The sequence below is a fragment of the Theropithecus gelada genome, chromosome 13, assembly GCF_003255815.1.
Source record: "Theropithecus gelada isolate Dixy chromosome 13, Tgel_1.0, whole genome shotgun sequence".
NCBI classification, from domain to species: Eukaryota; Metazoa; Chordata; class Mammalia; order Primates; family Cercopithecidae; genus Theropithecus; species Theropithecus gelada.
This window is the reverse complement of record NC_037681.1, coordinates 95131254-95150696: the sequence shown is the minus strand read 5'-3', so window position 1 is coordinate 95150696 and position 19443 is coordinate 95131254. Positions and strand designations below refer to the sequence as shown.

The 19443-nt window shown below is 50.5% G+C and overlaps 3 protein-coding genes across 5 annotated transcripts in view; 2 read left to right on the top strand and 1 right to left on the bottom strand.

The window, feature by feature from the left end:
- Positions 1-1792, bottom strand: part of TTC31 (tetratricopeptide repeat domain 31) — an 11457-nt gene extending 9665 nt beyond the window's left edge. For both annotated transcript variants that reach the window (XM_025354410.1, XM_025354411.1), the window contains exons 1-2: positions 1640-1792; positions 1358-1446 (exon numbers count right to left, since the gene is read on the bottom strand). In XM_025354410.1, coding sequence (XP_025210195.1) covers positions 1358-1446; positions 1640-1679 — 129 coding nt within the window. In that variant the 5' untranslated portion in view covers positions 1680-1792. The remainder of the gene's footprint in view (positions 1-1357; positions 1447-1639) is intronic.
- CCDC142 (coiled-coil domain containing 142) lies at positions 1547-12379 on the top strand. 2 transcript variants are annotated; one of them, XM_025354405.1, is made up of 9 exons: positions 1547-2957; positions 3232-3318; positions 3398-3547; positions 3699-3808; positions 3882-3995; positions 9486-9600; positions 9810-9987; positions 10097-10296; positions 10410-12379. In XM_025354405.1, the coding sequence occupies exons 1-9, from the start codon at positions 1937-1939 to the stop codon at positions 10664-10666; spliced, it is 2232 nt and encodes a 743-aa protein (XP_025210190.1). In that variant the 5' UTR covers positions 1547-1936; the 3' UTR covers positions 10667-12379. The 2 variants fall into 2 exon arrangements, with proteins under 2 accessions (XP_025210190.1, XP_025210189.1); XM_025354404.1 differs by having other exon boundaries at positions 3678-3808; positions 10410-11745.
- Positions 12200-13258, top strand: MRPL53 (mitochondrial ribosomal protein L53). The gene is made up of 3 exons (XM_025354426.1): positions 12200-12644; positions 12744-12856; positions 12964-13258. Exons 1-3 carry the CDS (start codon positions 12361-12363, stop codon positions 13095-13097), a joined length of 531 nt encoding a protein of 176 aa, XP_025210211.1. The 5' UTR covers positions 12200-12360; the 3' UTR covers positions 13098-13258.
- The last annotated feature ends 6185 nt before the right edge of the window (positions 13259-19443 follow it).

Sequence of the window (19443 nt, the reverse complement as noted above, 5' to 3'; positions counted from 1 at the left end):
AAAAAAGGTCGGGCGTGGTGGCTCACGCCTGTAATCCCAGCACTTTGGGAGGCCAAGGCGGGCGGATCACGAGGTCAAGAGATCGAGACTATGCTGGCCAACATAGTGAAACCCGGTCTCTACTAAAAATACAAAAATTAGCTGGGAGTGGTGGCATGTGCCTGTAGTCCCAGCTACTCAGGAGGCTGAGGCAGAAGAATTGCTTGAACCAGGGAGGTGGAGGTTGCAGTGAGCCAAGGTCACACCACTGCACTCCAGCCTGGGTGACAGAGTGAGACTCCATCTCAAAAAAACCAAAAAACAAAAAAACCCTGTTGCCTACTGAGAACATCCAAATCCCTGTGCTAAGTCAAAGCCTTTCAAACCATCTGCTGCCTTCTCTCCCGCCCCATCTTTTACTGTTCCAACCAAATTCTCCACTCTGGTCTCACTTTAGTAAAGTGCTCTCAACTTTTCCTTGTTTTACTGTCTTTGCTCACACCGTCCCCTCCATCTATAAAAAAATATTTTTTTTTTTTTGAGATGGAGTCTCCCTCTGTTGCCCAGGCTGGAGTGCAGTGGTGTGATCTCAGCTCACTGCAACCTCTGCCTCCCAGGTTCAAGCGATCCTCCTGCCTCATCAGCCACCCGAGGGGCTGGGATTACAGGTGCACACCACCACGCCCAGCTAGTTTTTTGTATTTTTGGTAGAGATGGGGTTTCACCATGTTGGCCGGGATGGTCTCAAACCACGGACCTCAAGTGATCCGCCCGCCTAAGCCTCCCAAAGTGCTGGGATTACAGGTGTGAGTCACTGGGCCTGGCTTTTTAAAAATTTTTTTAGACAGAGTCGCACTGTTCCCCAGGCTGGAGTGCAGTGGCATGATCATGGTTCACTGCAACCTCGACCTCTCGTGCTCCAGATATCCCCCACCCACCATGCGGCTAAATTTTTTAAAAACATTTTTGTAGAGATGGGGGGTCTCACTATGTTGCCCAAGCTGGTCTCGAACTCGTGGGTTCAAGCAATCCTCCCGTCTCAGTCTCCCAAAGTGTTGAGATTACACGCACAAGCCACCGCGCCCGGCCTCCATAACATCTTTCCCCAAGGAACTCGTACCCACTCCCTAATCCTCACCTCAGAGGCCCTTGTCTGCTCAATTCTATCCACTTGGAGCATCTGTTACAGCAGGATCATCCTCCTGGTCCCCTGCCCCTCACTTGCCCACGATCCTCAAGGGCATGGCCGGAGACTACAACTCCCCAAAGCCTCCAGGGCCCCGTCTGGCGCTCACCCGTCGCCGGTTTCTGCACAGCTGATTTAAAAGAGGCGTGACCAAAATAAGCAGGACTGGGGGAAACTGGGGGTCGCTTTTACCTCTTCGCCGTAATCCTCTGGACCGAATTCCTTGCAAAGTTTGGGTACAGCAGCGACCTCCAGTGGGCAGCTGGGCCGCAGAGGGCAGTCTACAGGAAAGGAAGGCGGAGCCTCGTCAGCGGGCTTGGGATAGATGGGCTTGAGTCCTCCCTACTCCACCTTCGACTCTCCACCCTCTGCCCTCTGCATAAAATCCTACTCGAAACGTTCAGACCACAGGTGGACCCAAGAGGGGCTGCCTCTGCCCTCCTAGACCCTCTCTGGTCTTGTCATACTGCTCACCTAGCTTGATCCTCTCCACAGCCTTCGGAATCGGCGCCATCGCGTCTACAGTGACCCGGAAGTGAAAGGTAGTCTAGTATTTGATACCAGCCAAAGGGCGGGGTGGGACAGAGAAGGCGGCCATCTTTGTTAGGGGCAGAAGCCTCCCATTACGGAGTACGAGAGGGTCCATGAAGGTCCCCGCGACTCCTGGACTGGAGAAAACGGCTCTTGGAATGGGGCGAAGTCCGAGCTACGGTGGGCGTTGGTCCGTGCGGGGAAGTGGGAATCGCTAGGTTCGTTCCGGACCCGCCGCTCATGGCTCAGGCGTCTCGCTCTGGTAGCCTGCCTCCACTTGTTATCGTGCCCCCGCTGAGGGCGCAACCCGGGGGCACTGGGGAGGAGCAGTGGGAGAGAAGGCGAACGGGCGCTCTTCGCGGGGAGGTTCACGGTTGGCCGGGCGGAACTTCTGGAGGGACGCCGTGGTGGCCGACGCCGGCGGGTGTGAGCGAGGACTATGAGGCTGATGCTGCGGCCTGGAGGCGAGGGCCCGCAGGTGGCGGCCCGATCCCTCCCGCGCTGCAGCGTCTCCGGGCCGTGTTGCTGCGGCTGCATCGCGAGCGGGAGCAGCTCCTCCAGGCCCGAAACTGCGCCTGCCACCTACAGGCGGCTGTGCGCCTCATGAAGACCCTGAGTCCTGGCTCGCCATCCGGCGGCCCTAGCCCCTTGCCCCAGTGGTGCCGCGACCTGCAGCTGCACCCTTCCCAAGGGGCAGTCCTGCGAATCGGCCTTGGGGAGACTCTCGAGCCGTTGCTGCTAGCGCGCCCCATCGGACTAGCCGCCCAGTGCCTGGAGGCTGTCATTGAGATGCAGCTTCGCGCTCTCGGCCGGGAGCCTGCCAGCCCAGGCCTGTCATCCCAACTTGCCGAACTTCTCCTGGCACTTCCCGCCTATCACACGCTACAGGGAAAAACCTTGAGCCACGTCCCGGGGGCTGCACGTCCTTTCCCCACGTCCCGTGTGCTCCGCCTCTTGACGGGGGAGCGGGGTTGTCAGGTGGCAAGTCGGCTGGACGAGGCGCTCCGGGGATCGGGATTGAGAGACCAGCTCCGCAGGCGGTGCCATGAGGAGCGGGATCTGCTACCAGGGCTGCTGGGCCTGGTAGGGGGCGTGGCGGGTTCAGCCAGCTGTGGACTACGGCTTGGAGGGGCTGGAGCCTTGTGGAGCCAATATTGGACCCTGCTGTGGGCAGCCTGTGCTCAGAGTCTGGACCTAAATCTGGGACCCTGGAGGGACCTCAGGGCAACAGCGCAACAGCTGAGTCAGGCACTGGGTCAGGGTGAGTGATGGGCTTGGGTGGGCGTTTGGGAAGGCTGGGGTCTCTTCCCCCTGGCAAACTCACTCACCTTCCATCCTGAAGGCAAAGGCAGGCCCTTTAGAATGAACATCCCTGGGTTCAGACTATATTTTCTGAACTTTCAAGGCGAAGTCTTGCTTTCCACCCCAGTCCTGAGTCTTGGAGGAAGCATGCCTTCTTCCCTCATCATTGAGTGGGCAGGGGTTGTGGAAAGTGAGACCTTGTTTTCAGGCTCCAGTGTCATTTCTCCCACTAGCATCCCTGCCTCAGGAGTGTGAGAAGGAGCTGGCTTCTTTGTGTCACAGCTTACTTCATCAGTCGCTTATCTGGAACTGGGACCAAGGTGAGAAGGAAGGGGCCCTGGGGGTGACATAAATCCCAGGTTACCGCTTCCCCACCACACTATAGTCTCTCATCCTCAGGTTTCTGCCAGGCCTTGGGATCAGCTCTTGGGGGTCAGAGCAGCCGTCCCACATCCTCTCGCACTGCTGAACTTTTGCAGCAGCTCTTTCCTCCTCTCTTGGATGCCCTTCGAGAGCCCAGGTTACGACTGATTTTCTGCCAGCCTGCAGGTGAGACAAGGGGCTGGGTCTGGGGAGACAAAGCAGTTGAGGATATCTCTTTTCTTTGTTCTGAAGTCTGCCTCTTCCCAAAGGTACTCCATGACCCCTAAGATACTCACTCTACTGCTCAAATCCCCAGATCCTGCGCCTGTCGCCCTAGGTCTCTGTACCCTGCAGACCACCTTGCTTTGGTTCCTGGGCAGAGCTCAGCAGTACTTGGCAGCATGGGACCCAGCTTCCTTCCTGTTCCTGATCCAAAAGGACTTACCTGTGAGTGGCTGGGGAGTAGGGAGGGGAGCAGCCTGAGCTAGGCTGAGCCCTCACTTCCTGTTTCCACCCAAAGCCTCTATTGCATGAGGCAGAAGCTTTGTCTAGCCTGGCCTCAGAGGAAAGCTTAGCTCTGGAAGTGGAGCAGCAGCTGGGCCTGGAGATCCAGAAGCTGACTGCACAGATCCAGGTGAGAACAGGGGCCTTAACAGTGGCAGTTTAAGACCCTGTGTTCTGTGCCAAGTATCAGTGGTGGGAAGAGTAGAGCATCTCAGTAACTTGGAATCTCCTTGGAGTCTCTGCTAAATTTATCTTTTTTTGCTCTGTTCATTTTTTATTTTTTGTTCTCTTTAACTTTTTTTTTTTTCTCTCTGAGACAGGGTCTCACTTTGTCACCCAGGCTGGAGTGCAGTGGCACAATCTCAGCTCACTGCAGCCTCTACCTTCTGGGCTCAAACGGTCCTCCCACCTCAGCCTCCCTAGTAGCTGAGACTACAGGCTTGTGCCACCACACCTGGCTAACTTTTGTATTTTTTTTGGTAGAGATAGGGTTTCACTATGTTGCCCAATCTGGTCTTGGACCCCTGAGCTCAAGTGATCCACCTACCTTGGTCTCCCAAAGCGCTGGGATTACAGGCATGTGCCACCATGCCTGGCCCCTTTAACATTTTACTATGGAAAATTTCAAACATGTACAAATGTAGAGAGAGGTATATAATGGACTCCCATATGTCTATCACCAAGCATTTAACAATTATCAACTCATGGTCAATTTCATCTGTGTATCCCCCATCCTCTCCCCAGTAATGCCAGACTCTCGTTTTGTGATGGCACCAGCGGATCATTGCCTTGATTCATTATTTCATTAGAGGTTGTAAAGGGGTAACATTTCAATTCTCATCATTCCTACTTCATTTATGAGTTGGATTACTCCTATGAAGAAAAACTTGCCTTCATTAATGATTTGGTTACTCTTAGGTATATTTTAAAGAGAAAATTCAGGATACATGATTGCATCTTTCCCTTTACTTACCAGTTATCGGCACATTTCTCCTCTCTTAAAAGTTTAATTTGTATTTTTATTAATGCTTTGGGAGGCCAAGGCAAGAGGATTGCTTGAGGCCAGGAGTTTGAGACCACCCTAAGCAACACAGACCCCCGTCTCTACAAAAATTAAAAAATTTAGCTGAGCATGGTGGCTGCGCCTGTAGTCCCAGCTACTTGGGAGGCTGAGGCAAGAGGATCGTTTGAGCCCAGGAGGCCGAGGCTGCAGTAAGCTGTGATAGCCACTGCATTTCAGCCAGCCTAGGCAATACAGTGAGAGATCCTGTCTCAAAAAATAAAATAATGCATGTCTATAGTTTAAAAAGTGAAATAGAGGCCGGTCGCGGTGGCTCAAGCCTGTAATCCCAGCACTTTGGGAGGCCGAGACGGGCGGATCACAAGGTCAGGAGATCGAGACCATCCTGGCTAGCACGGTGGAACCCTGTCTCTACTAAAAAATACAAAAAACTAGCCGGGCGAGGTGGCGGGCGCCTGTAGTCCCAGCTACTCGGGAGGCTGAGGCAGGAGAATGGCGTAAACCCAGGAGGCGGAGCTTGCAGTGAGCTGAGATCCGGCCACTGCACTCCCGCCTGGGCGACAGAGCGAGACTCCGTCTCAAAAAAAAAAAAAAAAAAAAAAAGTGAAATAGAATATTATTTTATAAAACTAATGAAAAAATAGCACTTTGTTTGCCCTCACCCACCTCTGATTTCTGTTTCACAGTAGTAACCTTCATCCATGTTTGCCTGTTTCTCCTAACATTTTCTTATATATTTATGAATAAAGCCATTATACTTTCTCTTCCCCATTTTGTACATTTATCTGTTCCTATGTCGAAGATGTCTGGTTTTTGTTTCCCTGCTCAGTTTTCTCCTCTTTGCCCTGAACAGGGGCATGGCTGTAGGGTTCAGTCCTTAACTCTCTGCTTTTCTCTCTGTAGTCCTGCTTACCCACAGTGTCTTGGGTCCCAGAGTTCTTTTTTTTTTTTTTTTTCTAAGACAGGGTCTCACTGTCACCCAGGCTGAAGTGCAGTTATGTGATCTTGGCTCAATGCAACCTCCACCTCCTGGGCTCAAGCAATCCTCCCACCTCAGCCTCCTGAGTTGCTGGGACCACAGATGCAAGCCACAATGCCTAGCTACATTTTTTTTTTTTTTTTGAGTAGGAGTCTCACTCTGTCACCCAGGCTGGAGTGCAGTGGCATGATCACCACTCACTGCAATCTTCACCTCTTGGGTTCAAGTGATTCTCCTGCCTCAGCCTCCTGAGTGGCTGAGATTACAGGCGCCCACCACCACGCCCGGCTAATTTTTGTATTTTTAGTAGAGATGGGTTTCACCATGTTGGCCAAGCTGGTCTCGAACCCCTGGCCTCAGGTGATCCACCCGCCTCAGCCTCCCAAAGTGCTGGGATTATAGGTGTGAGCCACCCTGCCTGGCCAATGCCCAGCTACTTAATTTTTTTTTTTTTTTTTGTAGAGACAAGGTTTTGCCGTGTTGCCCAGGCTGGTCTTGAACTCTTTTTAAAAATATTTTTTAAAACTTTTTTGGGAGGCCGAGGTGGGTGGATCGCCTGAGGTCAGGAGTTTAAGACCAGCCTGACCAACATGGTGAAACCCCATCTCTACTAAAAATACAAAAAAGTACTGGTATGGTGGTGGGGGCCTGTAATCCCAGCTACTCAGGAGGTTGAGGCAGGAGAATCGCCTGAACCCAGGAGGCAGAGGTTGCAGTGAGCTGAGATAGCGCCATTGCACTCCAGCCTGGGCAACAAGAACAAAAACTCTGTCTCAAAAAAAACAAAAAACGAAACTTTTTTGGCTAGGTGCAGTGGCTCACACCTGTAATCCCAGGACTTTGGGAAGCCGAAGCAGGCAGATCATCTGAGGTTAGGAGATCAAGACCGGCGTGGCCAACATGGTGAAACCTGTCTCTTCTAAAAATACAAAAATTAGCTGGACATTGTGATGCACGCCTGTAACCCCAGCTACTTCGGAGGCTGAGGCAGGAGAATCACTTGAATCTGGGAGGTGGAGGTTGCAGTGAGCTGAGAGCATGCCATTGCACTCCAGCCTGGGCAACAGAGTGTATATATATATACATATATGTGTATACATATGTATATATATATTTGTTTTAATTAAAAGTTTGGGCCGGGCACGGTGGCTCAAGCCTGTAATCCCAGCACTTTGGGAGGCCGAGACGGGCGGATCACGAGGTCAGGAGATCGAGAGCATCGTGGCTAACACGGTGAAACCCCGTCTCTACTAAAAAAAATACAAAAAACTAGCCGGGCGAGGTAGCGGGCGCCCGTAGTCCCAGCTACTCGGGAGGCTGAGGCAGGAGAATGGTGTAAAACCGGGAGGCGGAGCTTGCAGTGAGCCGAGATCACACCACTGCACTCCAGCCTGGGTGACAGAGCGAGACTCTGTCTCAAAAAAAAAAGTTTGGCTCGTGACACAGCCTCAGGAGATCCTGAAAACATGTGCCCTGTTCTTGAACTCTTGAGCTCAAAGCAATCCACCTCCTTGGCCTCCCAAAGTGCTGGGATTACAGGCATGAGCCACCGCGCCCAGCCTGGCTCCCAGAGTTCTAGTCAAACATCTGCATTTGCCTGTTGGGCATTTCTACCTCAATTTACTGCTATCTACTTAAACTCAACATGCCCCAGAGCTGGCTCATCATGAGTACTGCACACAGTGACGGTCATAGAGCCCTGAGGAAGGAAGGCTATAGTGGGCATGTGGTTTACAGAAGGCTCCATACATGGCCTACTGCTGGAGATGGTGGCTGGGAAGCCTCGGAGGAGTGGCTGGGGTTACTGGAAGTGGGCAGTTTGTCGATCCTTGGGGGAGTAGCAGAGAGGTGGTCTTACCAGAGCAGAGGTTCCTTTTGTGGGTATGTTCACCGGGGTTGGGTGTGTGGGTAAAGTAGTAAGCAATTTGGCATCAAATTGTGGAGGGCATGAACACCAGCCCCAAGAATTTGGGCTTTACCTCATGAGTGATGGGGTGACATTGTAAGAGCAGAAGGGCAGTAATCCCAGCATTTTGGGAGGCCGAGATGGGCGGATCATTTGAGATGAGGAGTTTGTGACCAGCCTGGCCAACATGGTGAAACCCCATCTCTACTAAAAATGCAAAAATTAGCCGGGCATGGTGACGGGTGCCTGTAATCCCAGCTGCTCAAGAGGCTGAGGCATGAGAAGCAGTTGAACCTGGGAGGCAGAGGTTGCAGCGAGCTGAGATTGCACAACTGCACTCCAGCTTGGGCAACAAGAGTGAAACTCCGTCTCAATAAAAAAAGAGGCATTATGAGTTTTCTCCCTGTTTGGACTGTAAGATCCCAGTGGTTCGGGGAGAGACTGTCACATACTCTGCACCTTGTATTCCCTTAGTGGTGAGTACAGAGGCTCCTAACAAAAGTCCATTGACAAAAGGGTAATTTCCTTGACATAAATAAGGAAAGAGAAGGGGGTTTGCATTTACTGGAGAAGAGAGGAAGATTTTGGATTTAGACAGGTTGTCAGATGTGCCAGGAGCCATATGGACTCCACTCCATGTCTGCCCCCCACCCAGGTCTATCCTGTCTTCAGGCTCCCTGGTATCTACCATTTCTTTACAGAGCAGCTGCCATTAACCACATTTATTGGGGTTCCTCTCCCTCAAGATGGGTTGTAGAGCAGAAACCAGCTTTATTGCTGTGTTCTTTCCCTCCAAAAACAATCTATCAAACCAAAGAAACAAAACCAGCATATAGGCCTTTTCTTGCTATATTGCTCTGGAGTGGGCTGTCAAGAATAATAATATATAATAATAATGCCCTTCAATGTAAGGACATTCCAAAACTTCCTGAGTCTCAGAACGTTCAAATAGTCATTGCTTCTGGTCTACATACAGTTATTGTCTTCCTTTTGTAGGTGATAACCAAAAGATCATTGTAGGCTGGGTGTAGTGGCTAACATCTGTAATCCCAGCACTTTGGGAGGCAGAGGCAGGCAGATCACCTGAGATCAGGAGTTCAAGACCAGCCTGACCAACATGGCAAAACCTTGTCTCTACTAAAAATACAAAAATTAGCTGGGTGTGGTGGTGCACTCCTGTAGTCCCACCTACTTGGGAGCCTGAGGCAGGAGAATCACTTGAACCTGGGAGGCAGAGGTTGCAATGAGCCGAGATCACGCCACTGCACTCCAGTCTGGGTGACAGAGCAAGACTCTGTCTCAAAAATAAAAGGTCATTGTAATTCCCCTTTCTTCCCTCAAACTCTGGCCCATTGCAGATCATACAATCCCTCTCTCTGGCATGTACTATGTGTGTGTGTTGTGGGGGTGGGGGCAGGGTATGTCTTTTTCCTTAAAGCTCCTGTATAATAAAATTAACCTCAAGGATTTTCCATGTTTTGAACCAAGCTGGGGAGAGCAAGGTAACCCTAGGACAATTGTTCATAATTTGGGTCCAGACCTCTTGGAAAACCCAATGACAACTATGGCATTGCTCCTCAAAAAATGGCCAGGCATACACAACTCTGCAACAATTCTGGGGTTTCATGGATGTCAAGTTGGACATAGAGCTCCTTAGATATACAGGATCATCATAATTTGACAAGCCCCTTTTACTTTTTCCCTATCCCTACAGTTCCTGCCTGAAGAGTCACTAAGTCTCTTTTCTCAAGAATGTCATAAACAAGCCATGCAAGGTTTCAAGCTCTACATGCCACGGGGTCGGTACTGGCGGCTTCATCTCTGTCCTGGTAACTCCTCATCCCAGCTTCTCCTTCCAGGGTTCCAAGGGGGTAATAGTGTCTCAGCCCTGCCAAATCCCAATTCCCCTCCACTGTCTCCATCCTTGTCCTCAGCTTCTGTTCCCTTCCCTCCTGAAATCCTACCCTCTTCTCCCAAACACTCCATTTAGGGGTTCAGTGGATCTCCACAGCCTTATATTCTGTCTTCTCTACTCCAGAACTTCCCAGTGCTCCTAGTGAGTATGCTGGTTTAGTGGTCCGTACCGTACTGGAGCCTGTGTTACAAGGATTGCAAGGGTTGCCACCCCAAGCCCAGGCCCCTGCCCTTGGTCAGGCACTGACAGCCATCGTGGGTGCCTGGCTCGACCACATTCTTACCCATGGGATTCGGTTCAGGTCAGGAGTAAAGGCGGAAGTGGCAGGGGGTGAATGGAACAGGGAAAAGGAAGGGGATAAGTGGGAGAGGCAGGAGGGTCAAGTGGCCATACTGTACCTCTGCCTTCAGCCTGCAGGGAGCGCTGCAGCTCAGACAAGACTTTGGAGTGGTCAGGGAGTTGCTGGAAGAGGAGCAGTGGAGCCTGACCCCTGATCTCCGCCAGACGCTGCTTATGCTCAGCATCTTCCAGCAGCTGGATGGAGCCCTGCTGTGTCTGTTGCAGCAGCCCTTGCCCAAGTCTCAAGTCCACAGGAGGCCCCCCTGTTGCTGTGAGTCACTCCCCTTCGCTCACCGCTTTGTGTGTCCCAAACCCCATTCTCACCATTGATCTGGCTTCAGTATATCCCCACCAGCCACCTGCCTTCTGCTTCTGCCTTACCAGGTGCTTGTCAGGAGGTCCAGACTACGGAATTGCCCAGCAGCTGCCTCAATAGCCTGGAGAGCTTGGAGCCCCCTCTCCAGCCTGGAACATCTCCAGCCCAGACAGCTCAGCTGCAAAACACACTAGAGGGAGGGGGACCTAGCCCAGAGGGCTACCTAGTGGGAAATCAGCAGGCCTGGCTTGCCCTCAGGCAACACCAGCGACCCCGTTGGCACCTGCCATTTTTTTCCTGCCTGCGAACTAGTCCTGAATCCTAAGGAGCCTGGGACCAGGAGCCAGAAAGTTAAGAGCTCCCCATCTCTAGCTGGAAAAATCCAGACATTTGGAATTACATATTAAGGAAGCCTAGAACTGGAAGCTTGGAGGAAAGCATACTGGAGAATAAGCTACAAAGAGCCTGGGCTTAAGAATCCAAGATTAGGGGCTGGGCACAGTGGCTCACACCTGTAATCCCAGCACTTTGGGAGGCCAAGGCAGGCGGATCATGAGGTCAGGAGATCAAGACCATCCTGGCTAACACAGTGAAACCCAGTCTCCACTAAAAATACAAAAAAGTAGCCGGGTGTGGTGGTGGGCGCCTGTAGTCCCAGCTACTCAGGAGGCTGAGGCAGGACAATGACGTGAACCTGGGAGATGGAGCTTGCAGTGAGCCAAGACTGAGCCACTGCACTCCAGCCTGGGTGACAGAGAGAGACTCCGTCTCAAAAAAAAAAAGAAAAAAAAAAGAATCCAAGATTAGGCAGGGCATGGTGGCTCATGCCTGTAATCCCAGCACTTTGGGAGGCTGAGGCAGGTGGATCACCTGAGGTCGGGAATTCGAGACCAGCCTGACCAACGTGGAGAAACCCCGTCTTTACTGAAAATACAAAATTAGCCAGGCGTGGTGGCGGGCGCCTGTAATCCCAGCTACTCAGGAGGCTGAGGCAGGAGAATCGCTTGAACCTGGGAGGCAGAGGTTGCGCTGAGCTGAGATTGTGCCATTGCACTCCAGCCTGGGCAACAAGGGTGAAACTCTGTCTCCAAAAAAAAAAAAAAAAAATCACTCCAGCACCTGGAATCCAGAGTAAAGAGCAAGACCGCAAGACCACAGCCTGGAACCTGAAGGTCAGCACCCTTGGGAGGTTCAGGCCTAGTTCTCCATCACTGAAGACATCTCAGGGATAAAGAGTTGAGTGCTCGGCCGCGCGCCGTGGCTCATGCCTGTAATCCCAGCACTTTGGGAGGCCGATCACGAGGTCCGATCAAGACCATCCTGGCTAACGCGGTGAAACCCCGCCTCTACTAAAAATACAAAAAATTAGCCGGGCGTGGTGGCACACGCCTGTAGTCCCAGCTACTCAGGAGGCTGAGGCAGGAGAATCGCTTGAACCCTGGAGGCAGAGATTGCAGTGAGCCGAGATCGCGCCATTGCATTCCAGCCTGGGCAACAAGAGCAAAACTTTGTCTCAAAAAAATGAAAAAGAAAGAAAAAGAAAACAGGCTAGAATGCACTTCAACTTAAGTCCTCGGAGCCAGGCTAATTCATGGGGAACTACAGAGGTGTAATAGGCATTTCTACACTGGATCAGCCCCAAGGACTGTATTACCCTGTACTGCCCTTCCTATTACTATTTTCAGTCATTTACGAATATTAGGCTGTAGTATTTTCACGTTGAAGCTTTGGCTATTCAGAGCTCACTGTGTTTAATCTTCAGTTACCTGAATGGTGTTTACCTTCTGCTGTGGATCATCCTGGCTTGTGTTAGTGCTCTCTCTTTGGAAGGAGCCAGGACTTCAGCTCGAGTTAGCCTAGATCTGGCCCAGCAGGGTACAGAAGGGGAAAGGCTGCAGAAAACAGGCGTATATTCGTGCCAAAAGGTTTTTGGCGCCATTTATTTATGGTTTTCAATATTGTATGAGAGGACTATTAATGATAAGTTGTATTTGCTGACCGCCTACTTTAGGCTCCCCCATGCATTGTGCCGAAACCACCTCTCTCCTTCCTGACTTCCTCCGCCTGGGCTCGGGAGCCCTGAGCTGCGGTTCGCAGGCCTACTTGCCTGCCGACGGCCGGAAGTCTCTATCCCGCAGAAGCGCAGCCATTTACGGCCTAACGCAATGCGACACTTCCGCCTGCACGAGCTCTTCCGGGGTGGAGGTCACCATGGCAGCTGCCTTGGCTCGGCTTGGTCTGCGGCCTGTCAAGGAGGTTCGGGTTCAGTTCTGCCCCTTCGAGAAAAACGTGGAATCGACGAGGTACGAAGGGGAAGTGGGTAGAAGCGGGAAGTGGTGCGCCTTCCTTCAGCTGGGGCTTTAAGCCCTCAGCCTGGCGCTCACTCTGTTTTTCCACCGTAGGACCTTCCTCCAAGCAGTGAGCAGCGAGAGGGTCCGCTCCACCAATCTCAACTGCTCAGTGATTGCGGACGTGAGGCACGACGGCTCCGATCCCTGCGTGGACGTGCTGTTCGGTGGGCTTGGTGGAGAGACGGGCAGGAGGGGACAGCAAACAGCCCGCGCGCCCCTAAGCCCCAGCACTGCCGTCCCTCCCTATCTGACTCGTTTGTTTCTTCCCCAGGAGACGGGCATCGCCTGATTATGCGCGGCGCTCATCTCACCGCTGTGGAAATGCTCACTGCCTTCGCTTCCCATATCCGGGCCAGGGACGCGGCGGGCAGCGCGGACAAGCCGGGCGCTGATACTAGTGGCTGACAGCGTCAGAGAGACCAACAAGATGATTTTAGCGTGGACTAGGACACTTAACCTAAGAAGAGTTTCACTTAATCATTCAAATCACTATCTGGAGGGCCGCGGAGCGCAAAATAAAATGTAAAACCCTGCTACCACAATGTTTCTGGAACAAGACTAGATCAGGGAGGTGTCTGGATGAACCTGGATTTATTTCACTTTCTTACTATCATCACTTATTGCTTAACCCTTTTGAATTTGGCTTCTGGCTTCTCCTACCACTCACTCAAGGTACTTTTGTTTGTTTGTTTGTTTGTTTTTGAGACAGGTCTGTTTCTGTCACTCAGGCTGGAGTGCAGTGGCATAATCATAGCTCACTGTAACCTGGGCTTAGTCGAGCCTCTCGAGTAGCTGGGAAGCTGGGACTACAGGCACGTGCCACCAGGTTTAGTTAATTTTTAAGTTTTTTGTAGAGAAGGATTTTCGCTGTTTCCCAGGCTGGTCTTGAAGTTCTGGACTCAAGTGATCCTCCCACCTTGGCCTCCCAAAGTGCTGGGCGTGGGCCACTGTGCCCAGCCCTCTTACTTTTACCAAATCCAGTGTGAAAGAACACTGATAGGCTGAGCACGGTGGCTCACATCTGTAATCGCAGCACTTTAGGAGGCTGAGGCCAGCAGATCACCTGCTTGGAGAAACCCCACCTCTACTAGAAAATACAAAAAAATTATCTGGGTGTGGTGGCACAAGTCTGTAATCCCAGCTACTTGGGAGGCTGAGCGAGGCAAGAGAATCGCTCAAATCCAGGAGGTGGAGGTTGAAGTGAGCTGAGGTCACACCACTGCACTCCAGCCTGGACAACAGAGTGAGACTCTGTCTCAGAACACACACACACACACACTGACAGTGTTGTTTCTTCAGCTCTTGTCTTTCCCAGTTCCATCTGTCACTGGTTTTGGGGGGGGGGGTCTTGTCCTGTTCCATGGGCTGGTCTCTAGCTCTTGGACACAAGTGACCCTCCTGCCTTGGCTTCCCAAAGCCCTGGGATTACAGGCGTGTGCCACCAATGCCTGGCCACATCTACAACTCTTTTGTTTGTTTTTGAGACAGTCTCAGTGTCACCCAGGCTGGAGTGCAGTGGTATGACCTTGTCTCACTGCAGCCTCCGCCTTCCGGGTTCCAGTGATTCTCCTGTTTCAGCCTCCTGGGTGGCTGAGATTACAGGCATGTGCCACCACTCCTGGCTGATTTTTGTATTTTTAGTAGAGATGGGATTTTGCCATGTCAGCCAGGCTGGCCTCAAACTCCTGACCTCAGGTGATCTGCCCCCCTCAGCTTCCCAAAGTGCTGGGATTATAGGCATGAGCCACTGCGCTCGGCCTGCAACTCTTAATTCACGCATTTGTGGAACTTCTCTCCCTCTTGGGTCCTTTTTCTTTAGAACTACACAGGTGTTCTACCTTCATTCTTTTTCTCTATTTTTTTTCTGGGGCATCTCATCCTCTTTCACAACTTGAATTACACCTTCTGGGGTTAAACTGTTTCTTTTGGTTCTAATCCCAACTTCTGTGCATAGTCAGGTTACCTGCTACCAATTCCCTCCAAATCCCACCAACTATCTTTGTCTAAAATAGAATTGATAATCTTACATACACATATACTTGCCTCTCTTCCCTGACTTACCCATTCCTTTTTAAAAACAGGCACTTCATCTACTCAGCCACCTGGGCTGGAAACCACAGTGTTCTCTAGTTCTGCTCCTTTCTGTCTCTGCATATCTGGTCACTTAGTTCAGAATATTCTGTCTTTTAAAAACGTGCCTGAAAGTCAGGCAAGGTAGCTCATACTTATAGTCCCACCTACTCAGAAGGCTGAGACAGGAGGATCTTTTGAGCCCAAGAATTCAAGGCTACAGTGAGCTATGGTTGCACCACTGTACTCTAGCCTGGTGACAGAGCAAGACACCGTCTCAAGAAAAAAAAAAAAAAAAACTTCTGAAATGATCTCTCCATTCCCATTCACTGTATTCATCATTATTGCCTTCTGCTACCCAGTCTATTTCCTAAACATTTTTGCTGCCACTTAATTTTATCATTCCAAAGCATGCGATTGGTTTTCTCTCTCAGTACTCCCTGTTTAAGAAAACAGTGCCAGCTGGGTGCAGTGGCTCACACCTGTAATCCCAGCACTCTGGGAGACCAAGGTGGGTGGATCATGAGGCCAGGAGTTCAAGACCAGCCCGACCAACATGGTGAAATCTCATCTCTATTAAAAATACAAAAATTAGCCAGGTGTGGTGGTGGGTGCCTGTAATGCCAGCTACTCAGGAGGCTGAGGCAGGAGAATCGCTTGAACCCAAGAAGCGGAGGTTACAGTGAGTCAATATTGCACCACTGCACTCCAGCCTGGGCGACAGAGCAAGACTCCATCTCAAAAAGAAAAAAGTTCCTAAAGTGTTTTTCATACTTCCTCAACACTCATTAGTGTGGACCATGCAATCAATTTAGGGAGTTCAACCATTCTTTTTTTTTTTTTTTTTTTTTGGAGACAGGGTTTCACTCTTGTTTCCCAGGCTGGAGTGCAATGGCACAATCTCGGCTCACTGCAACCTCCACATCCCAGGTTCAAGCAATTCTCCTGCCTCAACCTTGCAAATAGCTGGGATAACAGGCATGCACCACCATGCCTAATTTTATATTTTTAGTAGAGACGGGGTTTCTCCATGTTGGTCAGGCTGGTCTCAAACTCCAGGCCTCAGGTGATCTGCCCACCTCGGCCTCCCAAAATGCTGGTATTACAGGCGTGAGCCACCGCACCCAGCCTAAACCATTCTTAAAAAAAAAAAAAAAAAAAAAAGTAGGCTGGGTGCGGTGGCTCATGCCTGTAATCCCAGCACTTTGGGAGGCCTTGGCAGGCAGATTGCCTGAGGTTGGGAGTTAGAGACCAGCCTGGCCAATATGATGAAACCCTGTCTCTACTAAAAAGACAAAAAAATTAGCTGGGTGTGGTGGCGGGCACCTGTAATCCCACCTACTCAGGAGGCTGAGACAGGAAAATTGCTTGAACCCAGGAGGTAGAGGCTGCGGTGAGCCAAGATCACGCCACTGCACTCCAGCTCCGGTGATGGAGTGAGACTTTGTCAAAAAAAAAAAAGAATAGAATAAAAATTTTCAGACTGAGGCTGAGTTCAGTGGCTCATGCCTGTAATCCCATCACTTTGAGAGGCCGAGGTGGGCAAAATCACCTGAGGTCAGGAGTTCGAGACCAGCCTGACCAATATGGTGAAACCTCATCTGTACTAAAAATACAAAAAATTAGCCAGGCATGGTGGTTGGCACCTGTAATCCCAGCCACTTGGGAGGCTGAGGCAGAAGAATTGCTTGAACCCGGGAGGTGGAGGTTGCAGTGAGCCGATGGCACCACTGCACTCTAGCCTGGTTGACAAGAGCAAGGCTCCATCTCAAAAAAAAAAAAATCAGACTGCATGGCACTTAGAATAGGAAGTTTAAATAGATTAAGTCATGCTTTGTCACCCAGGCTGGAGTGCGGTGGCACAATTGTAGCTCACTGCAGCCTCCATCTCCTGGGCTCAAGCAGTTCTCCCACCTCAGCCTCCCAAGTAGCTGGGATTGTTCTCCCACCTCAGCCTCCCAAGTAGCTGGGATTACAGGCGTGAGCCACTATGTCTGGCTTAATTTTTTTTTTTTTTTTTGAGATGGAGTCTTGCTCTGTTGCCCAGGCTGGAGTGCACTGGAGCACGATCTTGGCTCACTGCAACCTCCATCTCCTGGGTTCAAGCGATTTCCAGCAAATTTTTGTATTTTCAGTAGAGACGGAGTTTCACCATGTTGGCCAGGCTGGTCAGGAACTCCTGATCTCAAGTAATCCACTGGTCTTGGCCTCCCAAATTTTTTTTTTTGAGATGGAGTCTTGCTCTGTCACCCCAGGCTGGAGTGCGATGGTGCCATCTCGGCTCACTGCAACCTCTGCCTCCCAGGTTCAAGCAATTATCCTGCCTCAGCCTCCCAAGTAGCTGGGATTACAGGTGCGCACCACCATGGCCGTCTATTTTTTGTGTTTTTAGTAGAGGCAGGGTTTCACCATGTTTGCGAGTCTGGTCTCGAACTCCTGACCTCAGGTGATCCACCCGCCTCAGCCTTCCAAGGTGTCGGGATTACAGGCGTGAGCCACCACACCTGGCCAACCCTAATTTTTAATTTTTTTGTAGATGGGGGGGGTCTCCTCCTAGAACCCCTGAACTCAAGCGATTCTCCTGCCTTAGCGTCCTAAAGTGCTGTGATTACAGACGTGAGCCACCACACCCAGTTGGAAGTATTCTTTTAGGAAACTCGTTTTAAGTCTGTAATCTTGTATATAAGTTGTGTGTGCATGTGTATCTGCACATACTGGGTTGCACTATGGAATTATTTCTTATTGTGGGTTGTAGGAAAATGGTTGAAAGCCACTGCTTTAGACACCTTCAGAATGCTCAGCTAGGTAACAAAAGATCTGTAGTCAGTGGCCTGCTGTGTACTTTGCTGGATACATTTCCCACAACCCTCCTACAGCAGCATTACTATACCTTTTCCCTGTCTAAAAGGGTGCTATCTTCAAAGGACTGTTTTTCCCCTCCCCCTTTAAAAAAGAAAGCTAGGAGGAGGCAGTATACTGTTGTAATGAGCCAGACTGCTTGGGGTTGAGATCCTAACTTTGTTCTTATGTAGCTGTATGACTTTAGACAAATTATTTAATCTCTCAGTGCCTATTTCATTTGTAAAATGAAAATAATGGTACTTTCCTCATTGGACTGTTGAGATTAAATGAATTAATATCTGTAAAGTGCCTAAAACATTGCTGGGAGCATATCTAAGAGGCCTTATTTATTCTTTTTTTTTTTTAAGACAGAGTTTCGCTCTTGTCACCCAGGCTGGATTGCAATGGCACGATCTCGGCTTACTGAAACCTCTGCTTCCTGGGTTCAAGTAATCCTCCTGCCTCTGCCTCACGAGTAGCTGGGATTACAGGCATGCACCACCATGCCCAGCTAATTCTGTATTTTCAGTAGAGACGGGGTTTCTCCATGTTGGTCAGGCTGGTCTCGAACTCTCGACCTCAGGTGATCTGCCCGCCTTGGCCTCCCAAAGTGCTGGGATTACAGGCGTGAGCCACTGCACCCGGCCTAAGAGGCCTTATTCTAAAGTCAAAAGAACAACCTGGATTTGAGTTCCCCAGCTCCAAAATTAACTGGCTGTTATTTGGGTCAATCTTTTTTTTTTTTTTTTTTGGGACGGAGTCTCGCTCTGTCACCCAGGCTGGAGTGCAGTGGCCGGATCTCAGCTCACTGCAAGCTCCGCCTCCCGGGTTCACGCCATTCTCCTGCCTCAGCCTCCCAAGTAGCTGGGACTACAGGCGCCTGCCACCTCGCCCGGCTAAGTTTTTTTTGTATTTTTTAGTAGAGACGGGGTTTCACTGTGTTAGCCAGGATAGTCTCGATCTCCTGACCTCATGATCCGCCCGTCTCGGCCTCCCAAAGTGCTGGGATTACAGGCTTGAGCCACCGCGCCCGGCCTATTTGGGTCAATCTTAACTACTCTCCTCATCTGTAAAAATGGGGGTGGCCTGGCCAGGTGTGTTGGCTCACACCTGTAATCCCAGCACTTTGGGAGGCTGAGGTGGTTGGATGACCTGAGGTCAGGAGTTCAAGACCAGCCTGGCAAACCTGGTGAAACTCCATCTCTACTAAAAATACAAAAATTAGCTGGGCATGGTGGTGGGTGCCTGTAATCCCAGCTACTCGGGAGGCTGAGGAAGAGGAATCACTTTAACTCTGGAGGCAGAGGTTGCAGTGAACCGAGATCACGCCATTGCACTCCAGCCTGGGTGACAGAGCGGGACTCTGTCTCAAAAAAAAAAAAAAAAAAAAAAAAAAAATCAAATTAAAAAAAATGGGGATGGTTGCACATGCACTGAGCGCTGGCATTGTGCTTCAAGATTGTGAACTTGAGGTTGGGGCCATTTTCTCTGAGTCCCCAGCACCTTGCATAATGCAATATAGGGTATACAATAAACATTTGTTGAATTTCTAAATATTTAGCATCTACCTTATGCCTATAATTGATTAGTACTGTGATACAAAGATGGATAATGAAACAGGTATGTAATAAGTGCTACAATAAGGATGTAGACAAATGCAATGGTAGCAAGAAAGACAAAAACAGGACTGACCACTGGGTTTGGTCAGATGATTGTTTAATAAGCAAAAAGTCTACCACCAGTGGAGAGTGGGGCCAGAAGTCAGATTATAGTGAAATATAAGTGGTCGTGTTGCATAAAGCATCAGTATTTTCTTTCCTCCTTTCCTTCCTTCTTTCTT

Excerpts from the sequence above, each read along its gene's own strand:
- MRPL53 (XM_025354426.1), top strand. The coding sequence starts at position 12,361 with ATGCATTGTGCCGAAACCACCTCTCTCCTTCCTGACTTCCTCCGCCTG. Across the intron at positions 12,645-12,743 it reads AAAAACGTGGAATCGACGAG|GACCTTCCTCCAAGCAGTGA; the intron begins GTACGAAGGGGA and ends TTTCCACCGTAG. Across the intron at positions 12,857-12,963 it reads CTGCGTGGACGTGCTGTTCG|GAGACGGGCATCGCCTGATT; the intron begins GTGGGCTTGGTG and ends TTTCTTCCCCAG.
- CCDC142 (XM_025354404.1), top strand. The coding sequence starts at position 1,937 with ATGGCTCAGGCGTCTCGCTCTGGTAGCCTGCCTCCACTTGTTATCGTG. Across the intron at positions 3,319-3,397 it reads TATCTGGAACTGGGACCAAG|GTTTCTGCCAGGCCTTGGGA; the intron begins GTGAGAAGGAAG and ends TCTCATCCTCAG. Across the intron at positions 3,548-3,677 it reads GATTTTCTGCCAGCCTGCAG|ATCCTGCGCCTGTCGCCCTA; the intron begins GTGAGACAAGGG and ends TCAAATCCCCAG.